Raw genomic sequence first — 17,566 nt, forward strand, 5'->3', positions numbered from 1 at the left:
CGGGGATCCTCTGTGATCTCAGGGGCAGCAAACAGAACACACCTCCTGAGCCATGGGTACCACATGGGTCTCAGAGTACACCCTGTACATATTTCTAACTACTGTGACAAAAATACCTGGAGGGGAAGCTACATAAGGAAGGACATGTTTATCGGGTTCACAGTTTGAAGGTACAGTCTACGGAGCTGGAGACACGGCATGGTGGCAGAGCATGAGGCACCTGGTCACACGGCAGCCGCAATCAGGAAGCAGAGAGAGATGGACTCAGTTCCTTCACTGAGTTCAGAGCCCAGCCAGTGGGATGCTGCTGTTGATGTATAGATCTCCCTAGCGCAATAACCCGATCTAGAAACTCTTAGGTGATTCTAGAATCTGTCAGGTTCTCAGTGTTAACCACCACACACCCCTCCACAATATGGAGATTCCTCTGGGCTCTCCACCAGCTCCACGTTGTGCTTTAAGTTCTCTGTGTATTTTTAAATTGTCCCGGGAAGGGAACGCTGGTCCTCTGGGGAAGCGTCGAGCACATTAACCACTCAGCATCTCTCTAGCCCCAGCTCTCTGTGTGTTTTGCAGGAGAGACATTCTGGCATTGGCTAGCTTTTCCCAGAAGAGTCTGTGTTATGCCTCCAGGTTTGAGTGACTGAGAATCCAGAATGCAGGGGAAGGGTGGGAGGTTGGAAATCACAATTGTTTAGCAAGCCAAGGCCCTGTGGTCGGGGAGAACACACCACAGGAGAACCAGATGAAAGCCTGGACGTTTGCAGCTTCTGTTAAAGGACTTCCATGGACTTGCTGAGCCCAGTAAGTTACTACAGACTCAGGCCTGCGGGATACCTACAGGCAATGTTATGCCCACACACGGGAACAAATTTGGGTTCTCTTGCTTGTTCAGCAGGCATCTTACCCTTGGGTCATCTCTCCAGCCCCCCTTTCTTATGTTTTCCTTTTCAAAGATTTATTTATGTTATATATGTGAGCACACTGTCACTGTCTTCAGACACACCAGAAGAGGGCATCAGATCCCATTACATATGGTTGTGAGCCACCATGTGGTTGCTGAATTGAACTCAGGACCTCTGGACCACTGAGCCATCTCTCCAGCTCCCCTTGCCCCCCCTTATGTCTTAATTCCCCAATTTAAGACTCCAGTGTCTCCTCACCATGAAAGATGAGGCAGCAGGCAACAAAGACAGTCATCCTCCTGCCTCCGTTTTTACAGGTTTTCACTCCTTGCTCTCTCCGCTTTCAGTTTGCCATTCACTGTTCCCTTCTAGCAGACTGAGATGGGCTCTTGTCCTCTGCCCCTCCCCCCTGGGGTCACACCCTCATTGTCAGCTGAGCTCTAGCAACACCAGGAACAGCAGCATTTGCTCATGTAGTTGTCATCAGTGTTGTCACTGTCAGCTTCCTTGGTTTGTCTCTTGTTCTCTGAGTTCATCATCTTAGAATCAAGATCAATATGGTACTTCCTGCCTTGGGTTGCTTCACATCTGGAGCTCTGAGCTCCCCAGTGTCCTTCTTACTTCTTCTACTACCTCTCCTTCCTCTTCTTTCTCCTCCTCTTATTTTTGAGACATGGTCTGTCACTCTGTAGCCCAGGCTAGGCTGTAACTCACTACATAGCTCAGGCTGGACTCATTCTCGGGAATCCTCCCATGTTAGGGTTGGTCTTGTGCACTGTGTATTCAGATGCTAAGTTCTGTGTCCCAAGATCAGGTTGCAGTGTGGACATGGGCATTGTACTGACCAATGTGCTGTAAGGAATGCTCTCCAGTACTCTCTGATTGGTCAATAAAAGGTTAGAGCCTGTGACTAGGAAAAGAGGATAGGAAGGTGGGACGGGGGATGGAGTGAGGGGGCTGAGAAAGACCACGAGGGAAAGAGGAGGAGGAGGTCACCATTAGACAGGATGGGCCATGAGCATGTGATCAAGGAAAGCTCACACGGAAGACAGATGGCTACCACAGAAACAGCCCAGGCAGGACAAATTGGCAAGTGACAGGGTATTTATCTAGTATTGACAGACTAGCTCAGAATCTGCCCTGCATAGTTCCACCAGCTTGTTAATAAAATTTGGCATCTCTGTGTCACTCGGGAGCTAAATGGGCTTCAGTGGGGCAGAAACCCCCTGAAGATATTTAGGAGCTAAAGGAGATATAGTAACTCCCCCCCAATAATTCTACAATAGTCCTACCTTGGTTTCTTGAGCTAAGATTATAGACATATAACATTATATCCTACTTATTAGGTAAGTTTTTGTTTGGTTAGGGTTTTTTAAATAATTTTATTCTAGGTGCACTGGTGTTTTGCCTGCATGTGTATCTGTGTGAGGGCTTCAAATCTTGGAGTTACAGTTGTGGGCTGCTATGTGGGTGCTGGGAATTGAACCTGGGTCCTCTGGAAGAGCAGCCAGTTAACTGCTGAGCCACCTCTCCATCTCTCCAGCCTCTTGGTTAGGCTTTTTAAAAAGTAGAATCTATTGACCAATTGAGACAAGATCTCATGTGACCTATTCAGCTAGGCTGGCTGATCAGCCAACCCCTGGAATGTACCTGATTCCACGACACCAGCTGAGTTTACAGCTCCAGCACATGAAACTCTGTTTCTCAAAAGTTCTTTTGTTACCACATGCAAACAAACATCTCACCCTGGTCTCCATTCCCAGTCTTTTAGGGTCTTATCTCAAAGCCTTGAGGACACTATTGATCACCATTGGTCCTTGAATTTGGCTTGATATGGGATGGTTTGGGGTTTTTTCTCTTTCCATTTTTCATGTGGTATGTATATGCATGTTTGCATGTATGTGGGTACACGTGTTGGTACATGTGTGCACATACACACATGTGGACATTCATATGGAGGTCCAATGTTGATGCCTAGAATCATTCTTAATAACTTTTCTACTTCATTCATTGAGGCAGTGTCTCTCAATCAAACCCAGAGCTGTTCGATAGATCTGGTCTCACGAGTATCTCCTGTCTCATCCTTCCCAGCTTGGGCTACCACACTCTCTAGGCACTTATGCAGGTTTCAAAGGATCTGAACTTGGTTCATGCTTGCTTGGTAAGAGCTTCAGTCGCCTATTTATCTCTTCAATCCCTGGTTTGGGATTTTTTTGAGCCAGAGTCTCTACCCTGAAACTCCTTAGGTAGCTAAGGATGACCTTGAACTCCTGACCCTCACAATTCCATTATCTCCTTGAATTGATGCTTGGATTACAATCATGTGCCACCACACCAAGTTCACAAAGTACTGGGGATCAAATCCAGGGCTTTCTCCCCAGCGACAGTCATTGGAAGCAGAAGCAGGAAAGGTATTTAGTGGCTGTGGTCCGCGTGTGTCTGTCAAGGGTTCCTGTGCGGAAGGTTACTACCCACTGTAAAGTATTCTGAGAGCAGAAAGTTACACCAAATGGCTCGAGGTGGGACTCTGGAGAAAGTGACTCAGGTAAGATTAGATCACCTGGGTGGAGCACCCCCGGCTGAATTCTGGTGGCTCTGTAAAGAAGCTGGGACTAAGGTATATGTCTCTTGCCATATTATACCCTCTGTCACATTGGGATTTCACCATCAGGAAGGCCATTACCAGGTGTGGGTCCATGAACCTTCAGACTCATAGGCTAAAGAAGTCTTTTCTCTTTATAAAGTTACCCAGCTTCCAGGATTTTGTTACAGTAACAGGACACTGACTACTGATAAACCTGTTTTCTTTTTTGAGACAGTACCTCACACTCACTTTGTCTTCAAGACTGTGGCTGAACTTGTTCTGATGTTTCTGCCTCCACTTCCCGAGGGCTGGGATTATAGCAACCACTAACCTTGCTGTTGAGATTCCAATGCCTTGGTTCACTTTGTTCTTGAGTTTTATTAGCTTTAGTTGGTGTGAGATAGCTGTTAGGATGTAGTTGCCTGGTTTCCAGATGGGCTATCTGCCTGCTTCAGGCGCCCTAGGTTCTTGGAATAGGCGTGCCCAGCTCAAGAATAAATACTGTGAGTTTAACATTTGAGCTCCTTACTCTACAGATGAGAATCAGAAACCTAAATGGAAGGGCAGAAAGAGCTGACCGGTAAGGTAATTTGCGAACATGGGAACGCCAGGATCTCACTGGGTTTGAGCTGCTGGAGAAGAGAACCAGGGTGGAAAGCCAGGGCTTCGAGTCAGGTTGCTTCCCCTATGGGCGCCTGGAATGTCACGTACTGCCACACGGAGCCAGCTGTTATCACCCATGGTGCACCATGAGAACGACATTTCTTCTATGTGCCATGACAAATTTGGGGGCAAACGCAAGGTCAGGGCTGTCCCAGTTCACTTTCCACACTGGAGGGCCACCCACTGCCAGGCTCCTCTTCCTTCCTGTCTTTGTTAGCCTGCCAGTCACCCCAGCCGGTTGAGTCCAAGTACGTGGGCGCTCCGCCAGATGGTGACTAACACGGGTACCCAGACCACGTAGGAAAGGTGAACAACTCCCTTTTAAAGGACCCTGCTAAACCAGTTTGCATTTGTAACTCTTGACCACAAATGCTTCTTTGTCTTGTACTCTAAGCATGGAATGAAAGAAGGAAGAGAGAGGTGAGCTGTGTGCTAGACCCTCTGGGCAGAGGGAACTCTCCTAGCAAGGTCTCTAGCATCTGTATCCCGGTCAGTTCTCACATAGCCCAGGCTGGCCTCAAATTACGTAGCCGAGGATGACTTGGAACGCCTGGCTTCCTGCCTGTGCTGTCTGAGTGGAGAGATTGTACAGTACCGCTTCTGGTTTGTGGGATGCGGTCAATGGAACCCAGGCCTTCAAGCATGCTCAGCAGGGCATTCTACTGAGCCACATCCCCAGCCCAAACCCGAACTTCCAATCCTCCTTCCTCCTCCATCCCTTAGAGTACCAGGATTAAAGGTGTTCGGAACCATGCCAGGCTTTTCAGATGGATTTTGTTTCTTTTTGAGACAAGGCCTCATTAGATAGCCCTATCTGGCCTAGAATTCAGAGATTTGACTATGCCTACTTCCTTAAGTGCTAGGATTAATGGTGTGTCTGGCTAGCAATCTTTTGTTTGGGGGTCTCTGTGTGTCCATGGCTCTTCTGAAACTTTCTCTGCACACCAGGCCAGCCCTAAACTCAGATCTGCCTGCCTCTGCCTCCTGAGTGTTGTCGGTGTATCTTTGCAAACCAACTGGCTCCCCTCAACTTCAGTCTGTTAATAGGAAGGAGTGAGGAGAGGTGTTTGCTTATTTTTCTAGACAGGGTCTCTCTGTGTGTCTCTGGCTAACCTCAAACTCACAGAAATCCACCTGCCTCTGCCTTCCGAGTGCTGGGATTAAAGGTCTGTGCCACCATTGGGCAGCTTTGTTTTACTATTTCTCAAGATAGGGTTTCACTGTATAGCTCAGCCTGGCCTGGAATTAATAATTGTCCTCTCTCTGCTTCCAAATCCAGAAGTACCAACCGTACCCAGCCTGAAAATCCATAGTATTGAATGTGTGGCCCATGAACTCCCTCGTAGTGTGTGCTGTAAAGACTGGACTCCGTGATCTCTACAGTTTGGACACTGAAAAAAAAATCTCCCTGAAAATAGACCATGTGACCTGGAGATTGTACATGGCCCAGAAAATGGGAGAACAGAAAGAAAGAAGTCTTCATTCACTGGATTTAAAAGTTTCATCTTGCCAGGTGGTGGTGGCACATGCCTTTGATCCCAGCACTTGGGAGGCAGAGGCAGGTGGATCTCTAAGTTCGAAGCTAGCCTGGTCTACAGAGCGACTTCCAGAACAGCCAGGACCACACAGAGAGACCTTGTCTTGAAAAAAAATAAATAAATCATCACTTCCCCATGTTTGTTAAACACACTCTACCCTTGAACTATATACTGGCCAAACTTCCCAAATTTCCAGCTTGCACAGTTGGGACATCTGCTTGAATGGCCCAGGGTCCTGTGGTGGCCCAGTGGCTACCCTTCCCACATCTCCAATCAGCATGAAGGCTTTTTATTACTTTTTTTTCCTTAGACAGTACTTTGGATGGAAATCAGCCCTGTACTGGGGAAATAAATCTATGCAGGTGTTCTACTAGATACTGACCCCAGTCCCTGATTGGGGGGTTCTAGTCAAGTGCTCTACTGCTTAGCCACATCCCAACATCCCGAGGACCTTTCGACTATGAGCAGAGAAGGCACAGCCAACAGATCTTTTGTGGAACCTTTGTGCTTGAGCACATCAAGTTCAGAATGAACACAGGCCCCTCCTTCAGAGGAGGAAGCTGATTCCAGGCTGTGGAGATAGGATCTTGGATTAATGAGAGAGGGAAATCCATAGAAACAAATGCCTCAAATGAAGTAGCTGCAGAAAAGAAAGGCCTTCTGGGAAAAATGAGAAGAAAAAGCCAGAGGGACAGCCCAGTGCAGAGAACACAGTAACACAGTAACAGCAAATGGGAAAACTAGAAAGGCAACTTCTAAATGCTCACTAGAAATTCCAGAGTAGAAGTATGTGTGTGTGTGTGTGTGTGTGTGTGTGTGTGTGTGTGTGTGAGAGAGAGAGAGAGAGAGAGAGAGAGAGAGAGAGAGAGACACACACGGAGGGAGGAAGGAAGGGAGGGAGGGAGAGAGGGAGGGAGGGAGAGGGAGGGAGGGAAGACACAGCTAGAGTCACAGGAAAGGAGGGACCTCGATTGAGAAAATGCCTTCACAGTATAAGGCTATAGGACATTTTCTTAGTGATAGATGGGAAGGGCCAGCCCACTGCAGGTGGCTCACTTCCGGATCGGTTCTCCTGTGTACTAAAAGGCAGGCAGGCTGAGCAAGCCACAAGGAGCAAGCCAGGAAGCAGCACTCCCCACGGACCGTGCATCAGCTCCTGCCTCCAAATCCCTGCCCTGTTTGAGTTCCTGACCTGACTTCCCTCGATGATGAACAGTGATTTGGAAGAATAAGCTAAATAAATGTTTTTCTCCCTAATGTTGCTTTGGTCACAGATTTAATCACAGCAATGGTAACCCTAATTAAGACGGTGTGTATATTTATGAGGGTGTGTGTATGTGTGTGTTGTGTAGGTCAGAGGACACCTCTAGGCAGTTTTCCTTTTCCGTCATGCGGGTCCTAAGGACGGGTTTCAGACTGTTGGGATTACCTTCACCTACAGAACTATCTTGCTGCCCTCCCCCAGACTTCAACACTTGCTTGTTTAAAATGTTTCTCTGTGTAGCTCTGGCCATCCTGAAACTCACTCTGCAGACCAGGCTGGCCTCAAACTCAGAGATCCACCTGCCTCTGCCTCCAGAAGGCTAGTTTAAAGGTGTGTGCCACCTGCTCAGATCCCCTTTTAAAGTCACTCTAGGCGTCAGAACTGGTACTTGGATGCACAGATGTCAGTTTTCTACACAACCACCACCACTCACTTAAAACCCTGCAGAGACGGGGTAGGGAGACCGTTTAAGTGGGGAGGAGCGCCTGCTTCACAAGCATAGAGACATAAGTTCAAATCCCCAACACCCATGTGCAAAGGCCATTATGCTGCTGGTGCCTAAAAGCCCAGCATTGTGGCACAAAGACACACAGTCCCAAGAATCCACTGGCCAGCCAACCTAGCTTAGATGGCAAGTTCTGACTCACTGACAACTCTTGTCTCAAGGCAGCAAGGGTAACACCCGATTTCCTACCCTGAGCTCCTCGTGGGACATGTTTGGACACTCATGCATGTGCTGAACGGATACATACACATCATATAGATACTGTGCAAGACGAACACACACACACACAACTAGAAAGATAGACAGACAGATGTAATAAAGTTAAAGGACTGGGGACGTGGCTCAGTGGGCAGACCACTTGCTATCACAGTAAGAAGCCTTGAGTTCAGAACCCTGCATCACACACATCTGGGCAAAGCAGTGTGCATCTATAATCCTTGAGTTCCCCCCTTCAAAATGGGAGGCAGAACCTAGAGAGATGGCTCAGTGGTTAAGAGCACTGGCTGCTCTTGCAGAGGACCTGGATTCAGTTTCCATCACCCCCATGGTGGCTCACAACCATCTGTAGCTCTAGTTCCAGTGAATCTGATGCCATCTTCTGGCCTCTCTGGGTACTGCATGCACATGATACATTTATACACAAGCAAACATATACATAATAATAAGTAAGTTTTAAAACTTTTAAAGCTGGAGAGATGGTCCAGTGGTTAAGAGCACTGACTGCTCTTCCAAAGGTCCTGAGTTCAAATCCCAGCAACCACATGGTGGCTCACAACCATCTGTAATGAGTTCTGATGCCCTCTTCTGGTGTATCTGAATTATATATAATAAGTAAATCTTAAAAAAAAAAAAGCTAAAATCATAAGCATCTCTTGTTAAGAGTGTATGAACTAGATTTGGATATGGTGATGTACCCCAGAATCTTAGCACTGGGGAAGACAAAAGCAGCCTCCTTTCAAGTTCAAGACCAGCTTTGCCTATGTAGGGAATTTGAGGCCAGCTGGGAACACATGAGACCCTGTTTCAGAAAATGAAAACACCAACCACTAAGACTCAACATAATGACAGAAAATACATAGTTTATCCAATAACTGTATATTAATAATCTCAATTCCCCAATCAAAAGAAACAGACTAACAAAAATTAACAACGGCAACAAAAACAACAACAAAAACAACCCTAGCCAGTTAGGCTCCTCAGCTGCTAAGAAAGTGTTTGCCATGTATATTTGACCACTGCTACACCGGGCCATGCTTTGGTCCACAGTCCTGCTGCAGCTGGGCATATACTGATGTTGGTGGTCTGCGTTACCACAGAAGGTCATGCCATTGTGTCCGGTCTGTGATGCCCCCTGAAGCCATATTGACGTCACTGGCCTGTACTGATATTGAGGGCTGTGATGCTGTCCATGGTCCTTGCTGTGGCAGAGGTTCCGGCTGATATTCAAGAGCTGTATTGCCACCAGAGACCATGTGGCTGTCCGTGGTCCGTGCTATCACCAGAAGCCACGCGGAAGTCCATGATTGATTGGTACTCCGGCTGACTGTAAGGCAAAGAAGCTACTTTTGCTATGGTATCAATGATACCGCAGACTCTCAGTGGAGAAAGAGAGACAGAGAAGGCTTCTGTGACAACCCCTATCCTCCCATACCCACCCAGCCAAAGTAACAGCCTGGACAGAAAGACACTGAAGAAACCCCTTAACAATTGTCATAAGGAAGCTGAAGTGTAGCTCTCCACAACTGATGGCTTCCAGCCAGGGTGTGTGTCGTCGAGAAGGACACAATATTAAGGGGCTGGCCACTGGGAGTTTGACCATGTTCCTTCCCATGACTACATGGGCAACACAATTTGAACTTTCTTCTTCTTTTTTGGGGGGAGGGTGGGGGGAGGTCACAAGGGTGAGGGCAAACCTGGAAGGACTAAAAATCTAACTATAAAGGTCCAGATGCTGATGTATTAGCTGCCAAATTCTACAAGACCTTCAGAGAATGAATAGAAAATGAAGACATGTCCAATTTACCATGATACCAAAACCAGACAGCTACACTGATGACAAAGAAAATTATAGGCAGTCTCCTTGATGAAAAGAGATGCAAAAATTTCCAAGAAGACTTGGGGTTCAAAGATACTCAGCGGTTAAGAGCGTTCAGTGCTCCTGCAGAGGACCCCGCTTCAGTCTCTAGGATCCACGCTTGGCTGCTCACAACCAAGTCTAATTCCAGCTCCAGGCAATTCAGCGCCCTCTTCTGGCCTCTTTAGTAACTACACTCACATGGCATATGTCCAGACAGATACACAAACAGAAGGAAAAACAATGGATGCCAGGCATGACGTGGACAAAGGGAAATCTCTTCTCTGCCGTGGGAAATGAGGGAGTCCTTTACTCTGGAAATGATCAAGGAGATGTCTCAAACACCTAAACATAGATCTGCCCTGAAACCCAGCTATGCCACACAGTGAAACAGCACAGAGATCCCCTCTGTCCAACATTGATCACAGCTCCCCCTTCACAATAGCCAAGTTACAGAACCAGGCTGGGTCTCCAAAGACAGAGGAACAGTAAATAAACATGTGCTTTTCACACACAGTGCATGTTTCTCAGCCAAAAGAGCACAGCAAGGTCACGTTCATCCTCAGGAAAAATGGATGTAGCTGGAAACGATCGTGTTAAGCCAAAGAAGCCAGTCTCAAAGACACAAGGTTGCATCTGCCTAAGCAATGCTTCCTGGATGTTTAGAGGTATGTGAACTCATACATGTATAACATGCCAGGAGCACAGAGGTGTGGCTGCCTACCCAGAGCAAAGGGGTCTAAGCAGGTTAGAACAGTGGAGAGAGAGGATACAAGGAGGAATGAAAATATTCTCAACATACAATACGGTATGTGACGTGTCTTCGTTCTCCAGGTAGTCACACTCGAAGTCCTGGCCTGGGCAAAATGCCATCATCTTCATCCTCCAAGGAAGAAAAGATAAGGTCATAGCCCCAGGTCACCGGTGTGCTAGCAGAGCACCCTTGACTCTAATATCCCAGCTGGACTGGAATTTGTTCTAGTGAATTCTAGAATTTATCTCAAGAAACCTTGAGGCCTCACAGAGGCCCACATCGTCCAAATACTTCTCAGGCTAGGCTTTGGTGATAGGAGTTGGGGAGGAGCTGCGTGGAGCAATTACAGGCAGTAGTGAGCCCCTAAATAAGGGTGCTGTGAGCTGAACTCAGGTATTCTGAAAGAGCAGTATGTACTCATAACTCAAGCCCCTTCTCCAGCCCTCCCCTTGTTTGAGACTGGCTCTCTCACTGGCCCGGGCTCACTCATTAGACTAGGCTGGCTGGCCATCAAGGCCTAGATATACTTCTGTTTGTTTCCCCAGCTCTGGGGGAACAAGTAAATGCCATCATGGCCAGCTTTTATGTGGGTGCTGGAGACTGAACCCAAGTCCTTACATTTGCAAAGTAGGGGATGCATGGGACTGACTTAGGCCTCCTCCATGTATGGTACAGTTTTATAACTTAGTGGTCATGTGCGACCACCGACAGCAGGAACAGAGGCTGCCTCTAACTCTGTCGCCTGCCTTTACATCCCTTCCCCCTACTGGGCTGCCCTGTCTAACGTCAGCAGGAGAAGATGCACCTAGTCCTGCTGCAGCTTGATATGCCAAGGCGGGTTGATACCCATGGGAGGCCTCCCTTTTTTGAAGAGGGGAACAGGATGGGGGGGGGCACTGGTGCAGGAGAAGTGGAAGCAGGAACTGCTACCGTATGAATGTAAAATTAATTAATTTTAAAATGGGCTCTGAACACAGCTATGTTTGTCTAATTTTCTCTTTTGAGGCCGGGTCAACTTCCAGCCTTCCTCCATCTGGGGTTACAGATGAACACTACACCATGTCTGATCCTCTGGAATGTTTCGTTTTTGAGACAGGGTTTCTCTGTGTAGCCCTGGCTGTCCTGGAACTCCCTTTGTAAATCAGGTTGACCTCAAACTCACTTAGACCCTCCTGCCTCTTCCCCCTTGTGTGCTGTGAGTAAAGGCATACACCATCATGCCTGATTTTTCTTTTTTTAGAAAGACTCTCATGTAGCCTAGGCTGGTCTATGTTTAGCTTTAATCTAACAATTAAAATATTATAGTGTGTGTGTGTGTGTGTGTGTGTGTGTGTGTGGTGGGGGGAGAATACACACGTACACATTCCAACATTCCATAGCATGTGTGGAGGGGCAAGAGGACAACTTGTGGCAGCTGGTTTTCTTTCACTAATTAGGTCCTGGGAATTGAACTCAGATCCTCAGGTTAGGCAGCAAGCGCCTTTACACCCTGAGCCACTTAGCCAGTTTCAGCTTGTGGAATTTTAAGCCGACTTGGCTGCCATTGAGAACATGTGTGCTGTGACCCCTTCACCTCTGTCCATCTCTGTCTCCCCAAACTGAAACTCTATCCTCACTTCACACTAACTCCTGTCTCCTGCTCTACCCAGCCTCTGTTCTGTGTGTTGATATGAGTTTGCTGTCTCTGGACCTCAAGGAAAAGAAATCAAATGAAATCTGTGCTCTGGTAACTGGCTTTGTGCATATGATGTGCAGCATGTGTACTTACACGTGTGCACAGGCCCATGTGCACTCATGTGTACAGAAGTCAGAGGTTGACTTCTTGTGTCTTCCCCAATCACACTCCACCTCAGTTTTTTTGAGGGTCTCTCACGAAATCTAGAGCTCTCCAGTTTTGATACACTTTGCCATTAACCCCCATCTCTATCTTCCAAACATGGGATTCCAGGTGCCTGTGCCATGCCCAGATTTTTACATGGATGTTGGATTACAGGACTTGGTCCTTGTGCTTGCCTAGCAAACACTTTACCAACTCAGTATCTTTAAAGTTACCATTGCCTTGAATTCCTTATGCACTTAAGGATGGCCTTGAACTCCTGACCCTCCCAGCCTTTACTTCCTGAGTGCTGCTGCTGTTACAGTCCTGTGTGCTCTCCCCCAGCTAAGTGGTCACCTGGTAAACTTTACGTTATGTACATCCAAACACAACAGATCTTTATGGGAACCTTTATCTGATCTCTATTTCCCCAGGCCACAGACAACTCAGACATTTTATGGAGTAACTCATCCCTAAACTATGTGTTCTAGAAAGAGACGAAATGCAGTGTTGAAATGGTTTTCCCAAAAGCTGAGCCAGACAGCATTGTTTGCGTTCTTAGATAGAAAATCTCTTTCAGTGTATTGTCCCTTCCCCTCCCATTCCCCTGCTCCAAGAAAAATGGCAAGAAAAAGACAGCTTAAAACCAGAAACCTAGAGATAAACTCCCATGGGTGTAGACTGGCTTTGTTTGTTTGGGTTAGGAAGGCAGAGGTCATTGTGTGTGTGTGTGTGTGTGTGTGTGTGTGTGTGTGTGTGTGTGACAGAGACACAGACACAGAGAGGTGAGGGGTGTATGTGCACATTGTGCATGAGGTTAGGGACAACCCACAGGTGTCATTATTCTCCTTCTACCACGTGGGTCCCAGGAATTGACCAAAATGGTGGCTCGTGACCATCTAGTAAGGAATCTGATGCCCTCTTCTGGTATGCAGGTGTACATGCAGATAGAGCACTCACACAATCAATCAATAGAAAAGAAAAAGAAAGAAAATGCTTCTCTAAGATAGGCTTAAAGGCAGTTCTGTAGGGCAACTTCTAAATTCATGATTGATGGAGGAGGGCCCGGCCCATTGTAAGTGGTGCCATCCCAGGACTGAGGGTTCTGGGTTCTCTTAGAAAGCAGGCTGAGCAAGCCATAGGGATCAAGTCAGGAGGCAGCACCCCTCCACGGCCTCTGCATCAGCTCCAGACTCCAGGTTCTTACTGAGGTTGAGTTCCTGTGCTAACTTCCTTCAGTAGTAAGCAGTGATATGGAAGTGGAAGCCTAATTAACCCCCACCCCCAGCTTGCTTTTGGTCATTGTGTTTCATCAAAGCAAGAGAAACCTTAACTAACCACTGATCCATCTTGCCATCCCCTCTGCATTGTGGTCTGTTTTGTTTTTTGGTTTGTTTTTGTTTTTGTTTTTGTTTTTGTTTTTTTTTGAGACAGGTGCTGTCACTGCATTGGGATCCATTTGGCTAGAAGGGCTAACCATTGAGCCCAAATGGATCAAATGTCTGTATTCACCCAGAACTGGGGTTATAAACATGGATTGACATGCCTGGATTTCTCTCATGGGCTCAAACTCAGGTCCTTACATTTGCATAGCAAACTCTGGATCTGGGTCATCTGAGCCACCTCCCCCGCTCCCAGACAAGCTCCCTGATACTCAAAGGCCACCTGTAGAACAGGGGCCAGGAAGGCAGCCAGCTAAAACCACAGGGGGGTCTGAAGAGAGTAAGTCTATCTGATAGCCCGGTTCATAGCATAGCACTGGAAATACATGGAAACACAGTCACTAAGAGCCAGCCAGCCCATGGTCACCTAGAGCCAGCCAGCCTATGGCCACCAAGAGCCAGCCCCAGAACACAGGCCCTCATTACTCACCTCGCATAAGTATTTCTCAATGATGTTCAGGGCACAATAGCTGATGTATCTGTTGTGGTGATGCTGTAAGAACTCAATTTTTTCAAAGCCACCAACTTCCTCTATCTGAAAACACAGTCTTTTCTTCTCCTGCAGATTGTCTATCTGCTGACGATGAATGAGAAACCAACAAAGAGACAGTGAGACCCAGAGTGTGTTTGGGTAGAGCGCATGCGTGCATGTGTGTGGTGTGCATATGTACGTGTGTGTGTGTGTGTGTGTGTGTGTGTGTGTGTGTGTGTGTGTACGCACGTGCACGCACGCATGTGCACATGCATGTAGAGGTTCAGCTGGCTAGCCTTTAGGGGCTGTTTTAGCTGGAGGCAGACCTGATTAAGGGGGAGTGGTCACAGACCCATTGAAAATGCCAAGATCTCCCTCCTCTCCTCTCATGAATTCATCTCCTCAATCATGGTTGTGTGCTCTTGGTCACAAATCACCCCTGCATTTAGTCATTCACAAAATTATCCATAAATTCTTTTATTCACAGTAACCACCCATGAATTCACTCACTCATTCACAATATCACCTATGAATTCATTTATTCACAAATGCATCTTCAAATTCATTCATTCACCCTGACCACCCATGAATTCATTCACTCACAAATGCATTCATGAATTCACACGGTCATTCACTTTTTCACTCAAAATGGGTCCAACATGGTAGAATAGTAATGCAATAAATACAAAAAAGTATTTGTCCAAAGCACCAAAGAATTCAAAGTAAAAAAAAAAGTGTTTAATAAAAATCAAAGCCTAGATGAACATTATAGGACTCTAGAAACTACCAAACCAGGGTCTTGCGTAGCCTGGGTTATCCTTGAACTTGGCTATGTGGCAGAACACAGTAACCTCAACCCCCGGTTCTTCTACTTCCACCTCCCCAGGTGTTGGTTTGACAAGTACATCCAGCTCAACCATTAAAGGAATCCACGGTATCAGCAAGTAATCTCTCTCTTCACCTTTGTCCTTACTGTCCTGGGGGAATGATGTTATCTTGTCTAGTCACCGGGCGCTCAGGGACGATTTATGGTACTTTCCAACCTTGGCCTGTCTTTCTTCTATGAATATATCACCTGGTAGTTCACTAGATCTTTAACAATTGATACAGGGAGGCCGGAGGAATGTATCAGTGGTTAAGGGAATTGACTATTTTTCCAAAGGACACAGGTTCAGGTCCCAGCTACCACGAGGTAGCCACAGGATAACTCCAGGTCCAGAGGATCCCATGACCTCTTGTGGACTCTGTGGCTCTGCATTCATGTAGTGTACAGACAAACATGCAGGCAAAATACCCAGATAAAATAAAAGTACATCAATCACTTAAAATAAACCGGACGCAGAAGTGGGCATGGCGGGGAATGGCTGTAATCTCAGCATGGCAGAGGTCTCATGAAGCTGGAGTATTACCTTGTGTTCCATGCAAGCTAGGTAGGGAGAGCCTATGTCAAATCCCAAAAGCAAAAATATCAGAAACAAAAATAGTTTGTGTCTGGAGAGATGGTTCAGTGGTTAAGAACACAAGCTAACTCCTACAGAGGACTTGAGGTAGGTTCCCAGCACATCGGGGGCTCACAACCACCTGTCACCCCAGTCCAGGGGAAGCTGATGCCTCTGGCTTCTGTGTGCATGTGTACTCACATGCACATTTCCACAACTGGAAAAAACCCAACACCTTAAAGACATGCCTAGCAGCTCAGCCCTTTCTTTCGTTCCGTTTTGAAGCTCAGGTTTCTCAGCCCGAGGCAGAGGGATTCCGCGTCTTCATCTGCCGCTCTCGTTCCCCAGACCTGTCCCTTTCTATTCTCCCTCCATTTCCCAACCACCTGCTCTTGCTGTGTCTCCCTGGTATTCCTTTGCCTACGGTGTTTTTCCACACGTGTCCGCTAGACTCATCCACATGCTCACTTCTCAGGTTGGGACGCCCAGGGAATGTTCCCTTCCCGGAGCACTATGTGTGTGACAGCAGCCACTCCCCACTCTAAGTGACTTCCTCCTCAGTCCGACCTTCACAAGAAATGCCTATGATGTCCCTGGGTCACTCACACACAAGCTCCCTAAGAACAAGGATTCCAACAGGTATGCTTTGAGCCCTTGTCACCAAGGTGCCCGTGTGTGACAAAATGTTGACACACCAATACACAATTTCTTCATAGATTGTGTAGCCCAGGCTGGCCTCAGACAGATTACTTAGCCCAGGCTGCCTTCAAACTCATGACTGCCTGTCTTCTTTGTTGGATGCTAGGCTGACAGGTATATACTGCTGAATCTGACTTGGAGTCCTATTCTTGAGTAGGAACAATGGCATGAGGATCCTTCTTATTCATTCATTCATTCACTTACTCACTCACTCATTGCTCATTTATTTACTCATTCTTTCACTCACTCATTCGTTCACTCACTCACTCATTCATTTGCTCATTTATTCACTCACTCATTTATTCACTCACTCACTCATTCATTCATTCACTCACTTATTCACTCATTCACTCACTCACTCATTCATTTGCTCATTTATTCACTCACTCATTTATTCACTCACTCACTCATTCATTCATTCACTCACTTATTCACTCATTCATTCACTCACTCATTCATTCACTCATTCACTCACTTATTCACTCACTCATTTGCTCATTTATTCACTCATTCATTCATTCACTCACTCACTCACTCATTCATTCATTCATTCACTCACTCACTCATTCATTCATTCATTCATAGTCTCATATAACCCAGGCTAGTACTAACTTGCTATATGTCTAAGGATGATCTTGAATTCTTAATCCTCTTTCTACCTCCCGAGCTCTGGGACCATGGGTATGTCTTTGCAAGTCTGCATTATGTGGTACTGGGATGGTACCAGGGCTTCACACATGCTAGGGACAGTGACTGCCACATGAGTTACAACCCAGCCCAACCTACTTGGGTTACTTTTCTTAAACTTTCATTTTCTCTCACGCCATGTGTGTGTATCAACATATGTCCCACTGCACACGTGCAAATGTCAGACAACTTGTGAGAGTCAATTCTCTCTCACCGCCACGTGGATCCTGGGGACTGAACTCAGGTGGTCAGTTTGGTGGCCAGTGCCCTTCCCTACTGACCCCTCTGGCTCCCTAAATGCCCCGCCCTCAACCCCCACCCCGTTATGAGGGGGCACACTCACTGTCTTCAGTTGTGACTGCCAGCTTGGAACAGCTCACCTGGAGGAGATAAGAAATGACGTCAAGAATGATGATGACAATCTCCACGTCTGGGGCAGTGAGTAGGTTCACCATTGGCTCCAGGATCCCTGAGTGGGCAAGCAGAGTCAGCTGGCACTGAGAGGCCCCTGTTGCAAAGTTAGCCACGGTGCACACAGCCTCTTTCTGGACTTTCAGTTCTGCCTGCAAAGACAGAGGGTCACGTTCCTTCCAGAGAGGCTACCAAGAGGGACAACGACCCGAGTCACTTGTTTTTGTGTACTTTTGAGACAGGCTTTCAATGTAAACCAGGCTGGCCCCCAACTTGCTATAGAGATGAGGAGGGCCTTGAACTTCTGACCCTC

General features: G+C 47.0%; 1 protein-coding gene across 1 annotated transcript in view; it reads right to left on the reverse strand.

Moving 5' to 3' along the window:
* The window catches only part of KPNA7 (karyopherin subunit alpha 7), a gene marked incomplete at both ends in the record, with an annotated part of 51,442 nt that overhangs the window by 9,696 nt on the left and 24,180 nt on the right, over positions 1-17,566 (reverse strand). The window contains 4 exons of the mRNA XM_080941005.1: positions 8,771-9,002; positions 13,687-13,798; positions 13,976-14,122; positions 17,223-17,405. Of these exons, the coding sequence (XP_080797131.1) occupies positions 8,771-9,002; positions 13,687-13,798; positions 13,976-14,122; positions 17,223-17,405 (674 nt within the window). The remainder of the gene's footprint in view (positions 1-8,770; positions 9,003-13,686; positions 13,799-13,975; positions 14,123-17,222; positions 17,406-17,566) is intronic.

Source organism: Micromys minutus, assembly GCF_963924665.1.
Source record: "Micromys minutus genome assembly, chromosome: 29".
In the NCBI taxonomy this organism is placed as follows: Eukaryota; Metazoa; Chordata; class Mammalia; order Rodentia; family Muridae; genus Micromys; species Micromys minutus.